The sequence below is a fragment of the Somniosus microcephalus genome, chromosome 9 (assembly GCF_052327205.1).
Source record: "Somniosus microcephalus isolate GS21.2 chromosome 9, FLI_Smic_1.0, whole genome shotgun sequence".
Lineage (NCBI taxonomy): Eukaryota > Metazoa > Chordata > Chondrichthyes > Squaliformes > Somniosidae > Somniosus > Somniosus microcephalus.
This window is the reverse complement of record NC_140995.1, coordinates 122,028,223-122,055,410: the sequence shown is the minus strand read 5'-3', so window position 1 is coordinate 122,055,410 and position 27,188 is coordinate 122,028,223. Positions and strand designations below refer to the sequence as shown.

The 27,188-nt window shown below is 45.7% G+C and overlaps 1 protein-coding gene across 6 annotated transcripts in view; it reads left to right on the top strand.

Annotated features, from left to right (window-relative positions):
- The window catches only part of cd2ap (CD2-associated protein), a 199,582-nt gene that overhangs the window by 111,594 nt on the left and 60,800 nt on the right, over positions 1-27,188 (top strand). For 5 of the 6 annotated variants that reach the window (XM_085997104.1, XM_085997100.1, XM_085997099.1 and 2 more), the window contains exons 4-5: positions 11,274-11,377; positions 23,726-23,849. In XM_085997104.1, coding sequence (XP_085853230.1) covers positions 11,274-11,377; positions 23,726-23,849 — 228 coding nt within the window. Of the gene's footprint in view, positions 1-11,233; positions 11,378-23,725; positions 23,850-27,188 lie in introns of all 6 variants that reach the window. The other variant, XM_085997105.1, reaches the window with a different exon arrangement.

Below are 27,188 nucleotides of genomic sequence, written 5' to 3'. Positions count from 1 at the left end.
CAGCCTCTACTCCATTTATCTTCCCAACTGCCACTCCAAGTTAAGCCCAGCCGTGTGGAACTTTGGTAAACTGCTTCCTCTTGTCATATCTCATACATTGACGAGACTGTTATTTTGCCTGCTGAATATTGCCCATCTCTGCCATTACCTTCACCCCTGCTGTCTCTGTCTCTCTCTCACTGTCGCTGTCTTTGTATCTCTCGCGCTGTCTTTGTATCTAGCTCTCGCGCTGTCTTTGTATCTAGCTCTCGCGCGGTCTTTGTAGCTCTCGCGCGGTCTTTGTAGCTCTCGCGCGGTCTTTGTAGCTCTCGCGCGCGCTCGCTCTCTGTCTCTGGATGTCAAGGTTCATATTTTAAAAAGGACAAATCTAAACTCTCATTTATCCAAGAGTAATCAAATCCCGGAGGGGGAAAGAAGTCAGCAACTTTTGGTAGCCATTAAAGTCTGATGTTTTGGATTGTTTTGACAAACTTGTTTGAATCTTTTGACGGTGGTTCCTGTGGACATTAACTGGGATAGTCAGAGTGTGAAAGGCTTAGAGGGTGCAGAATTCTTAAAGTGCATCCAGGAGAGCTTTTTGAGCCAGCATGTAGAAAGTCCTACAAGAGAGGGTGGTACTGGACCTAATTCTAGGGAATGTAGCCAGGCAAGTGGCAGAAGTGTCAGTAGGAGAGCATTTTGGTGACCGTGACCATAATTCGGTGAGATTTAAGGTAGTTCTGGAAAAGGACAAAGATGGACCGGAAATAAAGGTTCTAAATTGGGGGAAGGCCGATTTTAATATGAGGAGGCAGGATCTGGCCAAAGTGGATTGGGATCAGCTACTTGAAGGAAAATCCACATCAGAGCAATGGGAGTCTTTCAGAAAGGAAAGAGAGAGTACAACGCCAACATGTCCCTGTAAATGTCAAGGGTGGGACCAACAAGCCCAGGGAACCCTGGATGTCAAGGGATATACAAGAATGGATTAGGAAAAAAAGGGAGGCTTTTGGCAGATACAAAGGACTAAACAGTGGAAGCCCTAGAGGAGTATAGAAAGTGCAGGGGGGTACTTAAAAAAAATAAATTAGGAGAGCGAAGAGGGGGAATGAAAAACACTGGTGGGCAAAATAAAGGAAAATCCCAAGGTGTTTTATAAGTATATTAAGGGCAAGATGTAATAGTGCACTTGGAAAGCAGTGACAGGATCGGACAAAGTCAACATGGATTTATGAAAGGTAAATCATGCTGGACTAATCTACTGGAATTTTTTGAGGATGTAACTGGTAAAATAGATAAGGGAGAACCAGTGGATGTGGTGTATTTGGACTTTCAGAAGGCTTTCGATAAGGTCTCGCATAAGAGATTAGCGTGCAAAATTAAGGCACATGGGATTGGGGGCAAGGTATTGACTTGGATAGAGAACTGGTTGGCGGACAGAAAGCAAAGAGTTGGAATGAACGGGTCGTTTTCCGAGTGGCAGGCAGTGACTAGTGGGGTACCGCAAGGATCGGTCCCAGGACCCCAGCTGTTCACAATATATATTAATGATCTGGACGAGGGAATTGGATGTAATATCTCCAAATTTGCAGACGACACAAAGCTGGGTGGGAGGGTATGCTGTGAGGAGGATGTTGTGAAACTCCAGTATGATTTGGACAGGTTAGGTGATTGGGCAGAAACATGGCAAATGCACTATAATGTGGATAAATGTGAGGTTATCCACTTTGGTGGCAAAAACAGGAAGGCAGATTATTATTTGAATGGCAATAGATTGGGAGAAGGGGAAGTGCGAAGAGACCTGGGTGGTGTTGTACACCAGTCGCTGAAGGTAAGCATGCAGGTGCAGCAGGTGGTTAAGAAGGCAAATGGTATGTTGGCCTTCGTAGCAAGAGGGTTCGAGTACAGGAACAAGGATGTCTTGCTACAGTTGTACAGGGCCTTGGTGCGACTGCACCTTGAGTATTGTGTGCAGTTTTGGTCGCCTTATCTGAGGAAGGACGTTCTTGCCATGGAAGGAGTTCAGCGAAGATTCACCAGGCTGATACCTGGGATGGCAGGAATGACGTATGAGGAGAGACTGTGTCGATTGGGCTTATACTCACTGGAGTTTAGAAGAATGAGAGGGGATCTCATCGAAACCTATAAAATTCTGTCAGGCCTGGACAGACTAGATGCAGGAAGGATGTTCCCGATGGTCGGGGAGTCCAGAACCAGGGGTCATAGTCTAAGGATAAGGGGTAGGACATTTAGGACTGAAATGAGGAGGAATTTCTTCACCCAGAGAGTGGTGAACCTGTGGAATTCTCTGCCACAGAGGGCGGTGGAGGCCAGTTCATTAAGTACATTCAAGAAAGAGTTGGATATATTTCTTAAGGCTAAAGGGATCAAGGGATATGGGGAGAAGGCACGGACAGGGTACTGAATTTGGATGATCAGCCATAATCTCATTGAATGGTGAAGCAGGCTCGAAGGGCCGAATGGCCTACTCCTGCTCCTATCTTCTATGTTTCTATATAAGAGGATAACCAGGGAAAGAGTAGGTTCCATTAGGGGCCAAAGTGGCAATCTGTGTGTAGAGCTGGAAGATGTAGGTGACGTTTTAAATGAATATTTTGCATCTGTTTTCATTATGGAGAAGGACGATGTCGGCATAGAAATCAGGCAGGGGGATTGTAATTTACTTGAATAAATTAGTATAAGAAATTAGTATGAGAGGGAGGAGGTACTCGAGGTTTTAGCGGGCTTAAAAGTGGATAAATTCCCCAGGCCCAGACAAGATGTATCCCAGGCTGCTGTGTGAGGCAAGGGAGGAGATTGCAGCGGATCTGACAAATTTTCAGAACCTCTCTGGCCACAGGGGAGGTGACAGAGAACTGGAGGACAGCCAACGTAGTACCATTATTCAAGAAGGGTAGTAGGGACAAACCAGGGAATTATAGGCCATAAGCCTAACATCAGTGGTAGGGAAATTATTGGAAAAAATTCTGAGGGACAGAATTAGTCTCTACTTGGAGAGGGAAGGATAGTCAGCATGGCTTTGTCAGGGGGAGATCATGTCCAACCAATTTGGTTGAATTTTTCAAAGGGGTGACTAGATGTGTGGATGAGGGTAGTGCAGTTGATGTAGTCTACATGGACTTAGTAAGGCTTTTGACAAAGTCCCACATGGGAGACTGGTCAAGAAGGTAAGAGCCCATGGGATCCAGGGCAATTTGGCACATTGGATCCAAAAAATTGGCTTAGTGGCAGGAGGCAGAGGGTGATGGTCGAAGGTTGTTTTTGTGACTGGAAGCCTGTGTCCAGTGGTGTACCGCAGTGATCGGTGCTGGGTCCTTTGCTGTTTGTAGTGTACATTAATGATTTAGGTATGAATGTAGGAGGTATGATCAGTAAGTTCGCAGATGACATGAAAATTGGTGGAGTGGTAAATAGCGAGGAGGAAAGCCTCAGGCTACAGGACGATATAGACGGGTTGGTTAGATGGGCAGAACAGTGGCAAATGGAATTTAAACCTGAAAAGTGTGAAGTGATGCATTTTGGGAGGATTAACAAGGCAAGGGAATACACAATGAATGGTGGGACCCTAGGAAGGACAGAGGATCAGAGGGACCTTGGTGTGCATGTACATAGATCCCTGAAGGCAGCAGTACAGGTAGATAAGGTGGTTGAAAAGGCATATGGGATACTTGCCTTCATTAGCCGAGGCATAGAATATAAGAGCAGGGAGGTTATGATGGAGCTGTATAAAACGCTAGTTAGGCCACAGCTGGAATACTGTGTGCAGTTCTGGTCGCCACACTATAGGAAGGATGTGATTGCATTGGAGAGGAGATTCACCAGGATGTTACCTGGGCTGGAGCACTTCAGCTATGAAGAGAGACTGGACAGGCTGGGGTTGTTGTTCTTGGAGCAGAGAAGGTTGAGGGGGGACCTGATTGAGGTGTACAAAATTATGAGGGGCATAGATAGGGTAGATAGAAAGGAACTTTTCCCCTCAGTAGAGGGGTCAATAACCAGGGGGCATAGTTTCAAGGTAAGGGGCAGGAGGTTTAGCGGGGATTTGAGGAAAAACTTTTTCACCCAGAGGGTGGTTGGAATCTGGAACTCACTGCCTGAAAGGGTGGTAGAGGCAGGAACCCTCAACATTCAAGAAGCATTTAGATGAGCACTTGAAACGCCATAGCATACAAGGCTACGGACCAACTGCTGGAAAATGGGATTAGAATAGACAGGACTTGATGGCCGGTGCAGACATGATGGGCCGAAGGGCCTCTTTCTGTGCTGTATGACTCTATGAAACTGTTTTACTTCTATGTAGCAGCCTACCTCAGATTTCAGCCTGGACATGAGCTAAAGATGGCCAGTATGGCAGGCCAGCTAACTAGTTGCTGTTGACCTGAAAGATGCATACTTCACATTGGGATCGTGGAATCCCACTGGAAGTACATAAAATTAAATGTAAGAATTAATGTGTAATTTACATTGGGTGACTATCTGGCCAAAGTGGAGTCATCAGTACAGCAATTGATGTTTTGCTCAGATCAATTCAGAAACTGACCGTTTCATTACCCGAGAAGGTTTATATGCAAAATTGCAGTGTTTAGGCAGCAAATTCACTACATGTGACCAATACCGCAATTTGCAGGATGTGCTACACTGCCAAAGCTTTTTTTTAATACTGATTCTCTGGATGTAGGCAACTCTGGCAACATCACATTTACTGCCCATACCTAGTTACCGTGAGAAGGTTTGTGAGCTGCCTTCGTGAGTAGCTATATAATTATAACTGAGTGACTTTCTGGACCACTTGAGAAATTATGAAGAAATAACCATGTAGTGTGCAAATTAGGTCACATGCACACCAGACTGAGAAGGGGCGGCAGGTTCTCTTTCACGCAAGACATGAGTGAATTGGTTGTGTTTTATGACAATCTGACAGCTTTCTGGTTTTTTTTTCTGATGCCAGCCCATGAATTGCCAGGTTTGCCTCAGTAATAGACACAAACCAATCTAGACTGTACTGTTTCAAATCCAGCGCGTGGTGAGTGACGAATCCCAGCTGTAGCCCGTACATTGTAGGTCCTTAATAGCGTTGTGTGGTTCCAAAAATTATCCTATTCTTTCAATGGAGCAGTTTGAAGTTATCCAGACTCCGTGCCTAATACCAAGAATCAACTTTACATCCCAGCTTCCTCTTCAGCTTGTCGCTGCACTATTGGTGAAGTAGCCCATGTATTTAAAGCTACCTTGCACAGCAGTTGTGGGGGTCCTTGTTTTTGTGCTTTAATTAAGCAGCTGATTAAATAAAAGTGAATGATTATGTGAAGCTCTTTTAATGAATTGTTTCAATAAAACAGAGCAATGGGAGGCCTTCAAAGAGGAGATAGTTCGGGTAGTGACTGGACATATTCCCACGAGGGGGAAAGGATGAGTATCCAAAGCTAGAGCTCCCTGAATGACTAAAGATATAGAGATTAAAATGAAACAGAAAAAGGAGGCTTCTGATAAATGTCAGGTTCATAATTCAGTGGAGAACCAAGCTGAATACAGGAAACTTTCGTTTAACCGGAGGTTAAAAGTCTGGAAAGCTCTATCTGCCGGCAAAATTCAGGAGCCGTTTTCTATAAGTTTTTTTACTTCTCGTTGCTTTTTTTTCCCCCAGTCAGGCTCTGCAAGGTCTGTAGCTAAGCAACAGCTTCAGCTCGAGACGCTTGCAGCTGCAGCCGACTGTTTTGAAGCTGTTGCTAAGCAACAGGGTTTGTTGATTCACACGGAGCTGAAAAGCTCTATATTTTAACATTAGGGCTGGATTATACGGCAGTTTTGATCTAACGGCACCAGCTCGGTCCCGCCAGTGTCGGATACCAGAAAGTTTCCTGTACAAAAAGTACAGGGGAGAACTGAAAAAGGAAATAAGAGGGGCAAATATAATGTATGAGAATAGATTAGCGGGTAACTTAAGAGAAACCGAAAGTATTATAAACATAAATAAAAAAAAGGGTGGTCAAAGGAAGGGTGGGGCCAATTAGGGACCAAAGAGGAGATTATCTTCTGGAAGCAGAGGACATGGCTGAGGTAATGGCCCAGAAATTAGGTTTGGGGGCTTGCCGCGCGTGCAAGCCCCTGATGTGCACTTACACTGCGCGCTGGCCGTTCTGCTCCCAGGACGCTTAGAATTCCTTTTTTCAGTTGATTACTCCCGGGCAGCGTCTGACGTCACGCCGCCCAGGAGTGCAGCCAGCGCGAAGCCTCGAGCGCGGAGTCTAAGTTAGACGCGCCCCTTGAGGTCTCCTTACGATAGGCCACGCCCCCAATTTTTAACACAAGCTGAAAAGCAATTTCACATGCAGAGCAGCATTTTAAATAAATTTTTTGTATTTTTATTAATCTTTAGCTAACTTTTATAAAGTTTTAAATACTTTTATATTATTTTGAAGAATGTAAAGTAGTTTTAAACGGAATTAAAGCGTAGTTATTTTGATGAGCCGGCTGGGATCACGTGGGCACTGGGCAACCAATGGGAGGTTGCAAAAGTTCATTCATGAGTTTGATAGTAAGAACTGTCAAACTCATGAAAACTCAGGGCGCCCAAAACAGCACTTAAACTACAAATAAAAGTTTAAAAAAAATCCCAATAAATAAATGAACTATGAATAACTGTAAAAAACTATTTTAAACAATTAATCAAATTTTTGAAAAAAATAATTTTTTAACAAATCGGGCCTAAAAATACACTTACCTTACTGTAAATTCTTTAAAAATAATAAATCTGTTTGAAAAAAAATTCTAAATTGTATTAATAGACCACTTACCTGTAAAACTAAGTACTTACGTCTGGTTTTTTCAAGCGTAAAAACCGGAGGCCTTTACGCATGGGCAACTCTTTACAAAAAAAGGAATTTCAGCGCGCGCGCGCTGCCTGAAACGTCGCACGCGTTCCGCCTCTTAACCCCTTGGTTCAGAGGACAGGAAATGCCGGTTTTCAGCGCATGCGCTGTGCATCCTGAAAACCGGCACTTCCATCGGGCCCACGCGTGAGTACCCCTTCCGTACTCGCGCGTTGGGACCCGAATTACTGGGCCATTAAATGAGTACTTTGCACCTGTCTTCACTAAAGAGGAGGATACTGCCGATGTCACAGTAAAGGAGGAGGGTAGAGAATTTGGATAGCATAAAAATAGATAAAGAGGAGTTACTTAAGGTTTGCAGCGCTCAAAGTAGAAAAGTCACCTGGTCTGGATGGGGTGCATCCTAGGTTGCTGAGGGAAATAAGGGTGGAACTTGCAGAGGTTCTGACCGCAATCTTCCAATCCTCCTTTAGATATGGGAGTGGTGCCAGAGGACTGGAGGATTGCAAATGTTACACTCCTGTTCAAAAATGGGGGGGGCGGGATAAACCTGGAAACTGCAGGCCAGTCCGCTTAATGTTGATGCTGTTCGAGACAATATTCCAGGACAAAATTAATTGGCACTTGGAAAAATATGGATTAATAAATGACAGCTAGCATGGATTTGTTAAAAGCAAATTGTGTTTGACTAACTTGTTTGAGTTCTTTGAAATAATGGAGAGGGTTGATGTTAATATGGACTTTCAAAAGGCATTTGATAAAGTACCACATAATAGACTTCTTAGCAAAATTGAAGTACATGGGATTAAAGGGGCAGTGGCTACATGGATACAAAATTGGCTAAGAGACAGAAAGCGGAGAGTAGTGGTGAATTGTTGTTTTTAAAACTGGAGGGAAGTAGACAGTGGTGACCCCCCCAGGGATTGGTGGTGAGACTACTGCTCTTTTTGATGTATATTAATGGCCTGGACTTTGATAAACAGCGCATAATTTTAAAGTTTGCAGATGACATGAAACTCTGAAATGTAGTACAGTGAGGAGGATAGTAACAGACCACAGGAGGGCATAGCCAGACTCGTGAAATGGGCAGAAACATGGCAGATACAATTTAATGCAGAGAAGTGTGAAGGGATTCATTTTGGTAGGAAGAATGAGGAAAGGCAATATAAATTAAATGGTACAATTTTGAAAGAGGGTGGAGGAACAGAGGGACCTGGGGGTGTACGTACACAAGTCTTTGAAGGTGGCAGGACAAGTTGAGAAAGCTGTTTAAAAAAGAATATGGGATCCTTGGCTTTGTAAATAGAGGCATAGAGTACAAAAGCAAGGAAGTTCTGCTAAACCTTTAAAACCCTGGTTAGGCCCCAGCTGGAGTATTTTGGCCAATTCTGAGCATCATATTTTAGGAAGGATATCAAAGCCTTAAAGAGGCTGCAAAGGAGATTTACTAGAATGGTACCCGGGATGAAAGACTTCAGTTACATGGAGAGACTAGGGAAACAGGTTGCTCTCCTTTAGAGTAGAGAAGGTTGAAGGGAGACTTGACCGAGCTGTAGAGTAAATAAGGAGACATTGTTTCAATGGCATAAGGGGCGGTAACTCGAAGACACCGGTTTAAGGTAATTGGCAGAAGAACCAGAGGCAACATTAGAACACACTTTTTATGCAGCCTGTTATGATCTGGAATACACTGCCTGAAAGGGTAGTGGAAGGAGATTCAATAATAACTTTCAAAAAGGAATTGGATAAATACTTAGTGGAAAAATTTGTAGGGCTATGGGCAGGAGGGTGGAACTAATCGCATTGCTCTCTCAAAGAGCTGGCATGGGCACAATGGGCCGAATGGCCTCCTGTGCAGTATGATTCAGTTTCTTTAAGTTTGTGTAATAGCAGTAGTTTCCAAAGGTCTTTTTAGATTCTTTTAGTAAAGAATATCTTTAGTTTGCACCATCCAATCTTTTTGGTTAATTTATAGTTGGTGTTCCTGAGGTATGTTAAATGTCATGTAAATAAAGGTGACACATTTAACAAAGGAAACATTTGGTTTTTGCCCAACATGTGCATTTTCCAGCAGATGTCACCTGATAGTTGGGCGTGGTTGCTTAACTGAAATTTCTTCTCCCTAGTGTGGGAGCACTGGGGTCAATGGTAATATCCCTACTTGTTGCCCAACTGTGACTGGCTTATTCAGCACAAGTCAGGATTGAACTAGCAGCCTTTCTTGTTTGTAATGCTCCCCCACCCCACCCCACCAATTACCCACTGAACCATTCAGGAAATTCACCTTATTTTACCTATGCTTATTGGTGGTGGTGAAACAGTTTTTAAACATTAATGTATAGCAGGGATTCTAAGTTTATGTTGAGGCAGCTATATTTAAGTAGATAGTTGCACATTCTGTTTGCTGTGTCAAGTGTAATTTTCTTCAAAAACAGACTCTCATGAATTAGTGATGGAAGGTGTCGTCGACAGTGCTATCAAGCGGCACTTACTCAGCAATAACCTGCTCACTGCCGCCCAGTTTGGGCTCCGCCAGGGCCACTCAGCTCCTGACCTCGTTACAGCTTTGGTCCAAACATGGACAAAAGAGCTGAACTCGGTGAGGTGAGAGTGACTGCCCTTGACATCAAGGCAGCATTTGATCGAGTGTGGCATCAAGGAGCCCGAGCAAAACTGAAGTCAATGGGAATCGAGGGGAAAACTCTCCATTGGTTGGAATCATACCTAGCACAAAGGAAGTTGGCTGTGGTTGTTGGAGGTCATTCATCTCAATCACATGACATCACTGCAGGAGTTCCTCAGGGCAGTGTCCTAGGCCCAACCATCTTCAGCTGTTTCATCAATGACCTTCCCTCCATCATAAGGTCAGAAGTGGGGATGTTCGCTGATGATTGCACACTGTTCAGCACCATTTGAGACTTGTCAGATGCTGACGCAGTCCGTGTCCATATACAGCAAGACTTGGGCTGACAAGTGGCAAGTAACATTCGCACCACACAAGTGCCAGGCAATGACCATCTCCAACAAGCGAGACTCTAACCATCTCCCCTTGACATTCAATGGCATTACCATCGCTGAATCCCCCACTATCAACATCCTGGGGGTTACCATTGATCAGAAACTGAACTGGACCAGCCATATAAATACTGTGGCTACAAGAGCAGGCCAGAGGCTGGGAATTCTGCGGCGAGTGTCTCACCTCCTGACTCCCCAAAGCCTTTCCACCATCTACAAGGCACAAGTCAGGAGTGTGATGGAATACTCTCCACTTGCCTGGATGAGTGCAGCTCCAACAACATTCAATAAGCTCGACACCATTCAGGATAAAGCAGCCCGCTTGATTGGCACTCCATCCATCCACCACCTTCAACATTCACTCCCTCCACCACCGGCACACTGTGGCTGCAGTGTGTACCATCTACAAGATGCACTGCAGCAACTCGCCAAAGCTCCTTCAACAGCATCTTCCAAACCCATGACCTCTACCACTTAGAAGGACAAGGGCAGCAGACGCATGGGAACATCACCACCTGCAAGTCCCCCTCCAAGCCACACACCATCCTGACTTGGACCTGTATCGCCGTTCCTTCACTGCTGCTGGGCCAAAATCCTGGAACTCCTTTCCTAACAGAATTGTGGGTGTACCTACACCATATGGACTGCAGCAGTTCAAGAAGGCGGCTCACAACCATCTTCTCAAGGGCAATTAGGGATGGGCACTAAATGCAGGCCTAGCCAGCGACGCCCACATCCCATCAATGAATAAAAAAAAAATACACAATATGCCAATGCAAGTTTTATTTTTGCAAATCAATGTTTTTCCATAAAACTTTGAGAACTGTGACCCTAATAATGTATCATTATTCTCAGGTACAAGTGCAGTATCATGTTCTATGGCATTTTATGGTTCTATGGTTTTTCTTCAAAAATTTAGATCTGTAGTGGATTCTGTTCAGCTTTGCTCCCAAACATAACTTAGAATTAAATACATCATGAGTGGGTAATGGTGATTCAGTAAATCAAATTTATTTTTTATTGCATGGGATCCTATCATTTTTAGCAGTGTTTGGGATTGCACTCTTGATTCCATCAAAGCAGTTGCCTTGATGAGAAAACAGCAGGAGAGATTTAAAAATTGATGCCTGATTACAGAATGAAGATATGAAATTGCCTTCAAAGCAGAAATAGTTTCCAACAAAAGGAATTTCAGCAGTTTTTTGAAAGTGGAATGAAGTAGGAACTTAAGATTATTCAGCATTACTGAAAGAGTGGGTGGGATCTTCCTGAGAAATTTGCTTAGTTTGCAAACCAAAAATCAGATGCTGAGAAGAATTTTAGCTTTAAGCTGCTGTTACAATAAGGTTATATTTGAGCAACGTGGCTTCTTTACAAATTGTTTTCAGACAACACTAAAAACAATTTCTGTGATGTCGATCCCAACAGGAAGATTGAAGAAGCGGCAATGTGAAGCAACGTTTGACTACATCCCTCAAAATGAGGATGAATTGGAGATAAAAATTGGAGATGTCATTGAAATCATTGAAGAGGTAAGGCATTTTGTTGGCAATTCAAGTTACTATTTTTTGTTCTCTGTATAACAGCAGTTGAAAATTATATAGTAGAGATAAAATTATGTTGTGATAAAATATGCAACCCATGAAGGTTTTTTATAAAACTACGCAATTCTGTTTGCCCACCACCTGATGTATACAGATTTGTTTGGGAGACGAAAAGCCCTGTGCTTCAATTTTCTTAATTGAAGATTACCATCATTCTTGAGTCTGTTGTGTTTGCAACTATTTTTAGATATGGGGTGAGATCAATGCTGCCAAACTGGTTGCAAGAATTCAAGCTGCTGTCTGTTGATGATCCACTCGGCTCGTGTGAAGAAGTCAGCATTTTCCATTTGTGGATTTGAATAGAAAGGACACAAAGCTAGTTTTTGTGGGTAATGCATTAATTGTGCAAATACAAGGACTTTTAATTGCAGCTGTGCAATAATAGGAAATTATATTTTACCCACATTGCTTGCATGGTTAGTTCAAAACCTGCATGTTCATCTGGGGAAGTCATTTATTACAGTCGATGGAATGGAAGTGAAGAGTAGAAAGATTTGCATGCTTTTGTGGTTGGCCAGAACAACATTGCAATCACCCTGGGGAGAGGTTGGTTGCTGGCCTAGCCCAGAAGAATGTGTAATATGGGAGCTTGAGTGAAAAATTTACATCTTCAACAGTATATATTGAGCTCAAAATAAGTGATTGTAGCTGTGGAAGAAAGTGTTGTGCCACAGAAGTCCTTGCAATGATTGGGCTTGTTGGTGTAATATGGATTTGGACCAGATTTTAAAAAGTAAATTCTTCCTCTCTTCTCCCCGCCCCCCCCCCCCCCTTCTTCTCCACCCCCCCCCCTCCTTTTCTCGTGAAGACTTTGATTCATGTTGGAGTATGGTTTCAGTAAAATTGTGGGTGTTGTTCTTCTTCCAAGGCAATTGTGATTGGTGGGAATCATACACTAGCTTTAGAAGTTACAAATACACTAAGCACCCATTTCAGGGGAAGGCACCAGTTCCCTCGAGGTAATCAAAGAGTACATTATACAAGTTTGGCATTGGTACAAAATGGTTTCCACTTTGCACTGACTCTAAACTTGCGGAATGTACATCTGAGGTCCAGGACTGACACGACTAGAGTAAGGTGAGAAACCCTTCACCGGGGACTTTGTATTATGCTTTGCCCTGATGTCAGATCCTAACTCCAGATTTTGACTGTATTTAGTATATAACTAGGCCTTACCCTTGCTTTGTGGTAGCACTCTTGCTTCTAAGTCAGGGGGTTGTGGGTTCATGCCCACCCTAGGACCTGAACACAATCTAGGATGACGCCAACATACGACTGAAGGTGGTCTGCACTGTGAAAGGTATTTCTTTTGGACGAGACGTTAAACCAAAGGCCTGTCTGCCCCCTCAGGTGGACGTAGAAAACCTAATGAGACTATTCGAAATAGAGCAGGGGAGTGTCCTGGCTAACATTTATCCCTTAATCAATATTACTAAAAAAACAGATTACAGGTAGACTACCCTTTATCCGGACTTCCAAAAACCGAAACCCTCTAAAAACCGAAGGTTTTTTCGTTCAGCGTAAGTCGTGCGTACGACTTAAGCTGAACGAAAAAACCTTCGGTTTTTAGAGGGTTCCGGTTGCGGAAGTTCGGATAAAGGGTAAGTCGTGCGCACGACCCCCCCGCGGACCCCGACAACCGCGGACCCCGCCAGCCCCGACAACCACCGACCCCCCCCCCCGCGGACCCCGCCAGCCGCCGACCCCGCCAGCCGCCGACCCCCCCCCCCCCCCCGCGGACCCCGACAACCGCCGACCCCGCCAGCCCCGACAACCGCCGACCCCCCCGCGGACCCCGCCGGCCCCAACAACCGCCGACCCCCCCCGCGGACCCCGACTGACTTACGCTGAGCGTCAGCGTAAGTCGTGCGCACGACTCCCCGCCGACCCCCCCGCCGACCCACCTTCCGAAATCCGAAATTCTCCTTTATCCGAAACTCGGCTGGTCCCGAGGTTTTCGGATAAACGATAGTCTACCTGTATAAGGTAATTTATCTCATTGTTGTTTGTGGACCCTACTGTGTGCAAATTGGCTGCTGTGTTTTTCTAAATTACAAGTGACTTCACTTTAAAAATACTTAATTGGCTGTGAAGCGCTTTTGGATGTCCTGAAGTTGTTGAAGGGCACTATATAAACCTTCCTTCCTTCCTTGTTAATAAGAACAATGCCTTTGCACTCGTGCTACAGTTGTAGGGTGAATGTATGTTAAACTGATGAATGTCTGGAACAAGAAGTTTGTATGTAAAGCACATCAAGCATCTACTGGTTCTTACCAGTGATCTGCTTTGCGTTCATAATGTAGAAGTAATTAAACCTTTAACAATGCCATTTGAACCATCATTCTGATTTTCCTCTTTTGCTCTTGTGCTCGCTCAGTGCTGTTGTTTTCCCTCTAGATGTTTAATTCGCAACTGTTTTTTAAACTCCATTGTATTTGAAGTTATCTTGCTCCAGCAGCTCCGGTAGTAAATGCAGGACTAAATTGGAGGTTTCAACTTCAGTCAAGTTCTTCACTGGGTCAGTCGGAGTAGAACTCGAGTCAGGTGGCAGATCATCATTGTGTTGGTTCCCACCCAACACTCTTTAATCTAATCTATGGTTGGTCAACGGATCGACTTATCTACCACTGTGATTCTGATTCTTGGGTTGCTGCGTATGTGTTTCTCGGTAAGGCACTATTGGTGGAACTAGTAATGCTGCTTGTGTAACCTAAACAAGCATCATCTGTGCTGTGCCCCTGCGGTAATTGTGCACATGTGCATGCCACAGGAGGTTCAGTGTGCACATGCTCACAGTGATGAGTTTTGGAGCAAGGAGGGATGTACAGTAAGTATAAAATGCTGGCAATGCAAAAGCTACATTGGTGGAGTCCGTGTAAGGTGCTGATTTCATGCAGTAAGGTTAGGATAATGGCATAAATTTGTTAATGTGAACTGTTTTGATTACAACTTATGGTACTGCCCACTTCATTTTAAATTCAAAAAAAGTTACAATCTGTAGCTGTCAAGAAAGAGAACTGAGGGTTATAGAGATAATAATGGGGACTTTTGTCTTTGAGGGGCACTTGGGTAGCTAACTTGGAGCCTTGTGGGTCACATGTTTAGTTTAATTTAGTCAGTCTTCCCATGAATCTACATACATCTCTTCTGTCGATACTAAGAAATATTCTGATTCAGATTTATCCATCAATGAGGCAAAGTGCTTTCTGAACATCTTTGCCCATGAAATTCAAACAGGACAAACCAGTGAATATTGAGCTATAGTTCCAGTGAGTCACGGACGGTATGTTTCCCAAGTGCCATAGTTTGGACAACCTTGTCTAAAGTTTGTCAACTTTGACTAGCCATGACTAACTAACTCGGGAACAGTTCACTCTCCAGAGAATTAACTGCAAAGGAAAGCCACATCATGTTGGGTGTAATCTCATTTGGTTTGCTATATTGTACTGTCCATCAACTAGTAATTTTTCCAAGTTGGTTGTATAGGTACATTAAGAGTCAGTCAAAGCACTTGTCTTTTTTTGTGGCGACTCATGCTAGATTTTTTTTTTGGTTGGTGGAGTGGGTGGAAGAGTCATGAGGTTTGTGACCTTTGCTTGATGCAGGCTTATGTTTTTACCTTAAGCATAGGTTAAGATCAGATACTCCGCAACATACTGGCTCCTGCGTCTGTCATCTACGGAAGGCAGCAAGACTGTTAAATAGCAATAATGTGGAGATGGGTAGATAGTCTGAAATTCAATGTTAGCGGATTATATAAATGAAATAAAGCCACTGATGGGATGCCTTTTACATGGTTTATTAAAGGTGTTGGTTAGTTGGGTCAAATGTTTTTATATCTTTTTGTATGCCGCCTTATGTTCTTTAGTTTTGTAAAATTACATAGAATATACAGCACAGAAACAGGCCATTCGGCCCAACCAGTCCATGAGGCGTTTATGCTCCACTCGAGCCTCCTCCTGTCTTTCCTCATCTATCAGCAAAACCCTCTATTCTCTTCTCCCTCATATGCTTATCTAGCCTCCCCTTAAATGCATCTATACTTTTTGCTTCAACCACTCCGTGGCAGCGAGTTCCACATTCTCACCACTCTGGGTAAAGAAGTTTCTTCTGAATTCCCTATTTGATTTATTGGTGACTATCTTATATTGATGGCCTCTAGTTTTGCTCTTCTCCGCAAGTGGAAACTCCTCACTCACTCACCTCTACTCACTCACTCACTCACTCACTCACTCACTCACCTCTACTCACTCACTCACTCACCTCTACTCACTCACTCACTCACCTCTACTCACTCACCTCTACTCTACTCTATATCTAAACCTTTCATAATTTTAAAGACCTCTATTCGGTCACCCCTCAATCTTCTCTCCAAGACAAGAGACCCAGCCTGTTCACCCCTTCCTGAAGGGTATAACCTTGCATTTCTGGTATCATCCTTGTAAATCTTTTTTGCATCCTCTCCAGTGCCTCTTTCTGTTTTTTATAATATGGCATCCAGAATTGTACACAGCACTCCCAAGTGTGGTCTAACCAAGGTTCGATAAAAGTTTAACATAACTTCACTACTTTTCAATTCTGTCCCTCTAGAAATAAACCATAGTGCTTGGTTTGCTTTTTTTAATGGCCTTATTAACCTGCGTCGCTACTTTTTGATTTGTGTATTTGTACTCCGAGATCCTTTTGCCCTTCTACCCCATTTAGATTCTTATTTTCCAAGTATTATGTGACCTCCTTATTTTTCTTACCAAAATGAAATACCTCAGTCATCTGTGTAAGATAGTCACAAAAAAGCAAATTGTTTTGCCTGGCTTTTCCGAATGAACAATTGTTTGCCATGGCCAGTCAAAGTGGACAATTCCTACAGTAAAGTTGAAATTTATACTTCAACAAAAATTTGTAAAATAAACTGTTACTATGTTGGCAAAAGCAAAATACTGCAGATGCTGGAAATCTGAACGAAAAACAAAATGCTGCGAATACTCAGCAGGTCAGACAGCATCTGTGGAGAGAGAAACAGAGTTAACATTTCAGGTTGATGATTTTTTGTCAGAACTGGAAAAAGTTAGAGATGTAATAGATTTTAAGCAGGGGCGGGGAAAGAGGGAGGGGAGGAAAGAACCAAAGGGAAGGTCTGTGATAGGTTGGAAGGCAGGAGTGATTAAATGACAAAAGCTATGATTATACAAAGCAAAAAGAGATGGGAATGGGACAAGTAAAGAAACAAAAGATGAGTCTAGAAGAGGTATAAATGTGAATGGCAGAAATATCAACGGCCGCCATCTGGAAAAATAGAGGCAGAGGTGTTCTGGTCTGAAATTGTTGAACTCGATGTGGAGTCCAGAAGACTGTAAAATGCCTAATTGAAAGATAAGGTGCTGTTCCTCGAGCTTATGTTGAGCTTCGTTGGAACAGTGTAAGAGGCCGAGGATGAAGAGATCAGAGTGAGAGCAGAGCGGAGAATTAAAGTGACAGGTGACCGGAATCTCGGGGTCACGCTTACCGACGGGACGGAGGCGTTCTCCAGCGCGGTCACCCAATCTGCATTTGGTCTCCCCAATGTCGAGGAGACCACATCGTGAGCAGCGAATACAGTATACTAAATTTAAAGAGGTACAAGTAAACCGCTGTTTCACTTGGAAGGAGTGTTTGGGGCCCTGGAGGGTGGCAAGTGAGGCGATAAAAGGGCAGGTGTTGCATCTCCTGTGCTTGCACGGGAAGGTGCCAGGCGAAGGGGAGGGGGCGTGGGGGGCGGGTGCTTGAACACTGGACCATGGTGTCGCGAAAGGAGCGGTCCCTTCGGAATGCTATAAGGGGAGAAGGGAAGATGTGTGTGGTGGTGGGGGAAATGGCGTAGGATGATCCATTGAATGTGCAGGCTGGTGGAGTGAAAAGTGAGGACAAAGGGAACCCTATCATGGTTGTGGGAGGGAGGGGAAGGCCTGAGAGCAGAAGTACAGGAAATAGAACGGACACGGTTGAGGGGGATCCTCAGTTGAGGAAAAAAGATGTATCGAAAGCACTAGTATGGAAGGTGGCATTGTCAGAACAGATGCGATGGAGACGGAGAAATTGGGAGAATGGGATACAGTCCTTGCAGGAAGCGGGGTGGGCGGAAGTATAGTCCAGGTAGCTGTGGGAGTCGGTGGGCTTATAGTGGATGTTTGTTGATGGCCTATTCCCAGAAATGGAGACAGAAGTTGAGGAAGGGAAGAGTCAGAGATGGACCATGTGAAGGTGAGGGAAGGGTGGGAATTGAAAGCAAAGTCAATGGCCCTGAATTTACAGTCGGAGGCTTCCCATGGGCGGAAGCCCCCGACCAGCAAAAAATCTACGAACTTAGCTGATGGTCCCAGAGGTTCGGACATTTGCGCGCTCCTGGGCTTCTATGCGTAGGCCTGCATAGAGGCCCATATATCCCAGGGGCGCAGGGGGTTCTGGGATCACATGGGCCGGCCCAACCAAAGAACGAAAGGGATCCCCATTCATACTTCTGAGGATTCTGTGTGCGGAATCCTCATAAGTATGAATGGGAATACCACCAAAAATGCACGTATGCTTCAAATTTAAAAAAAAAAAAAAAAATCGCATTTAAAATTAATCAAAATAGCATTTCATACAAATATTAAATGCTTTGAAAAATACACTTGCATATTTTAAAGGGGCTAAAAATAAACTTACCTTTTTTAAATGTATAAATTATTGAAAAAATATTTTTCTGTTCTTTAAAATTCTTACACTGGTAAGAGAAGGCCTTGCCCCTGCTTTTACCAGGCATACAAATTTCACAGGCCTTCGCTGGGCAGAATTTGGACAAATAGCCCAACTCTCTGCCCACAGAGGCCCTTTTCCTGGGGTTGCATACGATCTGTCAAGAAGATTCTTGACAGGTCACAAGTTTCAGGTTTTAGCGCATTCCTAAACCCGGAACTTGCGCGGCTCCTGCAGGCTCGTATGCACCCGTAGTGGCCACAAATCACAGCCCAATGAAATTTTCCGGTTCGGGGCAAGAGCATAAAACGGCACCGATCCAGTCATCGGATGAGGGAGGGGACCCAAGTAGGACTGGAACAAAGCATGCTCCACATATCCGACGAAAAGGCAGGCATAGCTCGGACCCATGTGGGTTCCCATTATTTGGAGGAAGTGAGTGGAGTCAAAGGAGAATTTGTTCAATTTGAGAACAAGTTCAGCCAGGCAGAAGAGGGTGGTGGTAGATGGGGACTGGTCAAGGAAGAAGCGGAGAGCCCTCCGGCCATCCTGATGGAGGACGGAGGTGTAGAGGGATTGGACATCCATGGTGAAAAGGAGACGGTTGGGGCCAGGAAACTGCGCCGCAGGTTAATGTTACGATGTTGGGTTGTTCATGCGTTGTGAAACAGTCACAATATTTGTGCAATCAGTTGTTCCAGGGGTAGTTGGGAAAGCAATTGTACTGGTCTTCTATAATAAGTAGGATGTACTGCGGGCAGTAGCTTTACATCATACACATAAGTGCGCCAAGAGGTACTGGCTGTTTGTCTTGTGTGAAGCATGTTTCAACGTGGAAAAAGAAATGAGATGAGGTAAGAGGGGATAGAAAGTTACAAGAGAGAGCCTCTGATAAAATCCATTTTTTCTTGCTAGACATGAGCTTCATATTTGTGCATAACTGCAGGATCTGCAGTTTTCCCGAGCCAAGACGGAACCTCTTTGTGTGTGTTGCTAAATGCAGCAAGATTTTGACCTGTCTTTTATTTAGTATATTTCTTCTGTGGAAACGGATGATGTGGCATTTTCTCATTGGCCAAGTCTTGCCAGCAGAGAAATGAAATCAGACTGCTCCAAGGATTGGCCGAGAAAAGTTGTTTGCTTAAGACGAGGTGGGTCATGTTACAACTGTCACTGTAATTTTTTTGATTTCTAATGAAGGGCAATTGCCTGAACTGTTAAACTTTTTGCTGCCTCTCCACAGTTGCTGTGGCTGCCTTTACTGAGTTTCCAGCATATTCTGTTTTTTGTTTGATTTCTAGCATCATCTACAGTATTTTCTTTTGCAACCGAATCTTGTTTAAGAATTTTAAAAAAGGTCATGTGCCCCATCTGGTGGTCACAGTACTCAGCACATAGGGGGAGAAATTCAGTTGTTTGCGCCACTCGTTAGCGCCTTAAGAGGACGATAAGTGGGGCGCGAGGCGGCTAGTTCCCGGGCGCGGCGAGACCTGCGCGCCTCGCGAAATTGAGCGTACATTTAGCGGCGGCGCAAAACCGCAATGCCCGCTCAGCTGCGCACGCAGCTCCTGACATCATTTCATGGTGCAACGCCCTTGGGGCGCCCCGAACCGGAAATTCAGTGGCGCCCCCCCCTCCTTTCCGCCTGGCGCTCCCAGCGACTGGTTGACTGGAACGGTTCCCAGTCGCTGGGAGGGGGGGGGGGGTGCTATTTAAAGGGGGCTCTTCCTGGCTTCTTTGTGGTAGCCATTTTTGGACCACTCCTATGAGAGGGAGACAAAGGGAGAGAGCTTTCTGCATTGAGTCAGCGCTTGCAAGGTACTTCTGGCTTCAGCCCAGAACTTTGTAGTTGGTTTGCTTTTTCACTGGCATAACCTTGAGTGGCCACATATTATGGGGCTGCAATGGGTGGAAACGTTGGGCTTCTCCATTACATTGAGAGGGCTCAGACGCCGAGAGAGTGCCAATCATGGCCAGACGGAGGAGGGCCAACAGGCGTCGGCAACAGTTCTCATACCTCAACAGGTCTGAGGAGCAGTGTTTTCGGAGGCTGCGATTCAGCAGGGAGGTGGTCACTGAGCTCTGCCACCTGCTTCAGCCAGATGTGCAGCCTTAACTGAGGAGCAGGACGTCTCTGTCGGTGGCAGTGAAGGTGACAGTGGTTCTCAACTTCTATGCCACCGGCTCCTTCTAATCCGCTACTGGGGACATTGCCAATACCTCCCAGTTCGCGGTGCATTGCTGCATCCGTCAAGTCACGAGTGCCCTCTTCAAAAGGAGACGTCAGTACATCTCCTTCCCCATGACCCCGGACAAGCAGCAAGAGCGCGCAATGGGATTCGCAAGAATAGCAGGCTTCCCCATGGTCCAGGGCGCCATTGACTGCATGCATGTGGCTTTGCGGGTGCCGCAAGAGAATGCCGAGGATTACCGCAACCGGAAGGGCTTCCATTTGTTGAACGTCCAGTTGGTGTGTGACCACAGACAGCTGATACTCGCCGTCAATGCCTGCTTTCCAGGCAGCAGCCACGACGCCTTCATCCTGCGCCAGACTTCTGTGGCAGACCTTTTCGAAGCCCCGGCTCACCCAGGAGTCTGGCTTCTCGGGGACAAGGGCTATCCTCTGTGCACCTGGCTGATGACCCCGCTCCATGCGCCCAGCACCGCTGCTGAAGAACAATACAATGAGAGCCATCAAGCGACCAGGAACATCATTGAGCACACAATTGGCGTGCTCAAGCAACGGTTCCGCTGTCTGGACCATTCCGGGGGAGCCCTTCAGTACTCACCTGAGCGAGTCTCCCATTTCGTTGTAGTGTGCTGCATAACCTGGCAATCCTCAGGACTCGGCCACTGCCACCAGACATTGGAGCACCAGCAGAGGAGGAGGAGGAGCACCAAGACAGGAGGGAGGCACAAAGTGCAAGGGCCGTCCGTCAGCGGCTTATTGCAAGTCGGTTCTAGGCCCCCTCTGAGGGAATGGCTTGTGCCATTGAAAGAACATGAATGGAACCGTTCCGCAACCCCATAGCCAGTCAAGGCAACAAATAGTTCAAAGAGCAAACATGCACATCCTGAATAAAGACACTTCTTTATTTAACCATACTGTGTGCCCTTCCCGCATGACAAAGTAATAGAGAGAAACCCCCAAAAAAGCAGTCAGACACACAACTGGCTCTCGGAAACAACAATGAACAAAAGAGTAACCAAAAAATGACCACGATCCTCGGCCTTCAATAAAAAAAATTAACAGCATTTTGCCACACCACCTACTTTTTGCCCTTTGAGGGTGATCTGCTTCGCTTGCGAGATTGGCCCCTTCCCACCCTGCAGCTCCTCCACAATGGGACCCCAGTGACTGCAGCAAGGCTGGGGGAAGGCTGCCGAGTGTCAGAAACTGAGTCGGCAGATGCCTTTGAGGTACTGCCTGGACCAGCTTTGGGCCTGGAGGGCCCGGCTGCTGACTGCTCCAACTCTGCATGGGCGGCAGCAATATGTCCTACAGGTGGTGGCAGCTGCAGTGAAGAAGTGACAGTGTTGGCAGCAGGAATGCTGCCATCCTGACAGGACAGCCACTCCCTGGTTGGACGACACACTGGCACTCCCACGGGGCAGCACTGCAGCGTGCGGAGCAATCTGCTGAAGCGCAGACTGCTGGCCTGCTGTGGCGCGGCGAGGGCCCCGGTGATTCGTGCCCGATCCAGCAAGGGTGGCAGCAGTTAGTGCTCATGTGGCCTCAATCTGCGTCTGCATCAGACCAGCCACTGACTGCATTGCACCACTAAGCGCTTGCGTGGAACCCGCCTGTGCTGCGCCGAAGTCCTGCAGACTCCCTGCCAGTGCTGCACCGAAGTCCTGGACACTCCTTGCCAGTGACTCAATGGATTCGGACATCCTTGCCCCTGCAGCCATGAGCTCAGTGTGCCTGTGCTCCGCCTGGGCGCTCATTTCAGCGAGGAGCTGCACCTCTTCTGCGCTCACTGTAGCAGGACTCGAGGCCAGACTCTCCCTCCGGGGAGAAGGCCGCCGAGCTTCCCGACCGCCCCCCGCGTTGCTGCAGCCCGCTGGGCCCCAGAGCTTCACCCTCCTCAGACTATTCCCCCCTGCTCCTCTCCAGGGAAGAAGTGTCCCCATTATGGCCGTGTGCTGCCTCGGCTGAGGGTGGCACTGATAGTCCGACTTCCTCTTCCTCCTCGCCTTCAGAGTCACTCACAGTGGCAGCTTGAGGGCCCGCCTCCTCACCTGGCGAATCAGCATCTGAAAGCAGGGAGGTACAAGAGTTGCTTTAGCGTGAGGACAGGGTGGCAGCGAGGGAGGCATGAGTGCTGCAATGTGCTGTATTGGTTCGATAGTGGCAAAGGATGCTGGTGTGAGGCACAAGTGGAAGGAGAGAGGTCAAAAAGGTGATGACCTTACCATTGCTGTCCAGAACTGGGTCGGCATCTCCAGTGGCGACGGGGCCAATCATTCGGCCTGCCATAATCCGCTGGACTCGCTGCTCCACATCGCTGAGGTCTTGAAGGTGAGGCCGGCCTCCCCCAGTCCATTGCTGCTACCTCCTATTGTGTGCCAGCTTGCCCTGCAAGAGAAAGGATGGGCTCTGAGTATAGTGTGAAGCCCTGATCTTGGCTGCACTGCTTCCCATGGTCGAATAGCCCTTAGTGTGTAAAGTGCTGAATGTGCGTGTGAGTTTCATGAAAGGCCCATAGGTGTTGGATGAGGGCTGGGCATTGGGGCTTTCAGGACCCTTTGGCCATAAAGTGAGGTGGACATGCAGGGATGAAGAGGATACTGAAAAGGGTACTCGCCCTGACAACCCGAGTGAGGTCGTTGAACTTCTTCCTGCATTGCACAGGGGTCCTAGGCACCATGCTGCTGGAGGTCAGTGGGACACCTCCTCCAAGCTTTGCGATAGTCGTTGGGCAGCGGCCTCCTGCCACTGTCCGGAAACAGGATAGATCGCCTGCGTTCCACCGCGCCAACCAGAACCTGCAAGGCCCCCTCACTGAACCGCTGCGCTTGCTCCCTGGCCCCCTCAGTGGTCCTAGGTGTTAGAATGTGGCAGCAGGCCTGTCCAGACCGAGAATCAGGGCTCCGATGCGCGGGGTGTGGCTGCAATCCAAGATCGAACCTCCCCTTTAAGAGCTGACCGGCGCCAGCGTGTCTGCGTGCAATCGCTAACTGGCCGCACTTGCGCTGCGCCCGCCCTCAGTGGTAGCGCCTCACTTCTCCGGCTTAGTGCCTTAAGACAGTCGTGCAGCGCCTGTTTTAACGCTCCCACCACCTCCTGGGGCGAAGCAGGTCAATTTAGCAGTAGGTGGCTAATTTGCGCCGGGCGCTAAATTTTGTGCCCGCTCGAGTATTACACCCCAAACGTGGCGATATTGAATTTCTCCCCTATAGTGTTTAAGCTTGGGCAGAGAAATCGCACATGATTTCTTCTCGAGTCCTGGGAGTTAATTTGCAAAGCAGCTATGTTAACTAATGCCGTAACAGACTTTTGTGTTATTTACAGTTTAATCATCCCTCTGTTTTCAGACTTTCACATGATTTTGTTCCTTGCAGGTAGAGGAAGGCTGGTGGAAGGGAATCCTGAATGAGAAAACTGGATTGTTCCCATCCAATTTTGTAAAGGAGTTGATTGATCAGACTGAGGATGGAGAAACTAACGAGGTCTTAAGTGAACCAGGTAAAGATAGCTTTTTATTTATTTGCAAGTCATCACATTTATATAAAAAAAAAGCAGTAATCACCTCAGGATTAATTGTGAAGCAAACTATTCATATATTCAGTTGAAGGAAAAATCAAGTGGGTTCTGTTACCAGCGTGCAGCCCTCCCCGCCACACTTAACTGAATAGATCAACATAGCATCCTGGGAAACGCTAAAAGTAAAAGAATTTGCTTATAGTAAAAGTAGATGTGAATTCGAACTAACTTCCATTTTTTTCATGCATTTAATTGAATGAAGAGCCAGGCATTGTGAAGTAAAGCAAATAAATGGGGGAGGTGCCAAAGTGAAGAAAGTCTGTACCTTAGTGCTAAGTATAGAATGAGTATTGTTAAGCTATGGCGACTGTCAAAAAGAACACTTTTTATATGACAATGTTCCTTTCTCTCGTATGAAGATGGTCAATCTTGCAGGTATGGTTCCACGGGCACTAGCAGACTTCCAGGTGGCTGTTATCATTTTCCGTCAAGACAAAGCGCTATCTGGCTATTTGATGCGGAGGATTTTATATCCAAACATTACACTATCCAGGGATTGGTGGCTGACACGAAGGAGTTTAGTAAGGAGCCCCGGGTGATGTATTCCACTGAGGAAAAAGGGGCGTAAAAGAAAAGACAGCCATCCGTGGCTAAGTAAAGTAATAAAGGACAGTATCCGACTGAAAACAAGGGCATATAAAGTAGCCAAATCTAGTGGGAGGATAGAAGATTGGGAAGCATTTAAAAGCCAGCAAAGAATAACTAAAAGATTAATTAAGAAAGGGAAGATAGATTATGAAAGTAAACTGGCAAAAATATAAAAACAGATAGCAAGAGTTTCTACAGTTATATAAAAAGAAAAAGGGTGGCTAAAGTGAATGTTGTTCCTTAGATGACGAGACCGGGAAATTAGTATTGGGGAACATGGAGATGGCAAATACGCTGAACAAATATTTTGTATCAGTCTTTACAGTAGAGGACACTAAAAATATTCCAACACTGGACAGGCAGGGGGCTATAGGGGGCGGGGAGCTAATCACGATTAAAATCTCTAAGGAGATGGTACTCGGTAAAATAATGGGACTGAAGGCGGATAAATCCCCTGGACCTGATGGCTTACACCCTAGGGTCTTGAGAGAAGTAGCGGTAGGGATTGTGGATGCATTGGTGGTAATTTTCCAAAACTCCCTGGATTCAGGAAAGGTCCCAGCAGATTGGAAAACTGCTAATGTAATGCCCTTATTTAAAAAGGGAGGTAAACAAAAGGCTGGAAACTATAGACCAGTTAGCCTAACATCTGTGGTTGGTAAAATGTTGGAGTCCATTATTAAGGAAGCAGTAACAGGACATTTGGATAAGCATAATTTAATCGGACAGAGTTAGCATAGTTTTATGAAGGGGAAATCATGCTTGACAAATTTGCTTGAATTCTTTGATAACGTAACAAACAGGGTGGATAAAGGGGAACCAGTGGATGTGGTGTATTTGGACTTCCATAAGGCATTTGACAAGGTGCCACACAAGATTACTGCACAAGATTAAAAAAATCACGGGATTGGGGGTAATATACTGGCATGGGTGGAAGGTTGGCTATCTAACAGAAAACAGAGAGTTGGGATAAATGGTTCATTCTCGGGTTGGCAATCAGTAACTAGTGGTGTTCCGCAGGGGTCAGTGCTGGGACCCCAACTCTTTACAATCTATATTCACGATTTGGAGGAGGGGACCAAGTGCAACGTATCCAAGTTTGCCGACGATACAAAGATGGGAGGGAAAGCAGTGAGTGAGGAGGACATAAAAAACCTGCAAAAGGACATAGACAGGCTAAGTGAGTGGGCAGAAATTTGGCAGATGGAATATAATGTTGGAAAGTGTGAGGTTATGCACTTTGGCAGAAAAAATCAAAGAGCAAGCTATTATCTAAATGGAAAGAAACTGCAAAGTGCTACAGTACAAAGGGATCTGGGGGTCCTGGTGCATGAAACACAGAAGGTTAGTATGCTGGTACAGCAGGTGATCAGGAAGGCCAATGGAATCTTGGCTTTTATTGCAAGGGGGATGGAGTATAAAAGCAGGGAAGTCTTGCTTCAGTTATACAGGGTACTGGTGAGGCCACACCTGGAACACTGCGTACAGTTTTGGTTTCCATATTTAAGAAAAGATATACTTGCTCTCGAGGCGGTTCAGAGAAGGTTCACTCGGTTGATTCCAGAGATGAGGGGGTTGACTTATGAGGAAAGGCCGAGTAGGTTGGGCCTCTACTCATTGGAATTCAGAAGAATGAGAGGCGATCTTATCGAAACATATAAGATTGTGAGGGGGCTTGATCGGGTGGATGCGAGGAGGATGTTTCCACTGATGGGTGAGACTAGAGCTAGGGGGCATAACCTTAGAATAAGGGGCTGCCATTTCAAAACTGAGATGAGGAGAAACTTCTTCACTCAGAGGGTAGTAAATCTATGGAATTTGCTACCTCAGAGCTGTGGAAGCTGCGACATTAAATAAATTTAAAACGGAGATAGACAGTTTCCTAGCTGATGAGGTAATTAAGGGTTATGGGGAGCGGGCAGGGAAGTGGACGTGAGTCTAGGTTCGGATCAGCCATGATCCTATTGAATGGCGGAGCAGGCCCGAGGGGCCGTATGGCCTACTCCTGCTCCTCCTACTTATGTTCTTATGAGTTTTCTTTACCCAAGATTGGGAACATTGAGACTAGTTGTGGAGCCTCCTCTGCTCCTCTAGCTGACATCAGTTAACTTCACAGACAAGAGATCAAATTAAGGCCTTCCTGGTCTACACATCATTATAAAATCAGGGGATCCATTTGTCCACCAAGTCTGTGTATCCCTCACAATGTAACAAGTCCTGCAGATTTCTGTACTTCGTGTAACTCCGAAAGCAATAAAAATATCAGTTCCTAAGCATATCTGAGCGATAACAAATGACTTGCCTAGACATGTGGAGGAAATGTGCATACTAACGGACATTAATAATAGCCGTTCATTGGATTTTTTAATGTAGTAATTGGGATTGTTATGAAAAAAGTACTGAATCATAAAATATTAATTCTTGGTATTCTTCCTACGTATGTCACACAATTAGGCGAGTTGTCCCACATTGATGGGTGGGGGGGGGGAACCATGGAGGACATCACATTAAGATGTTTGTTGGCTGAATGGCCATCTCTTCATGCACAGTATAAAAGGTGCCCACCCAAAGTTAGAGCCTGCTTTTCCTCGTTCTCAGAGTATTCAACCCTTGTGGTACAGTACTAGGTAATTTCATCTCATTTCCAAAAGATAGCTCAATTTAAGGAACTGA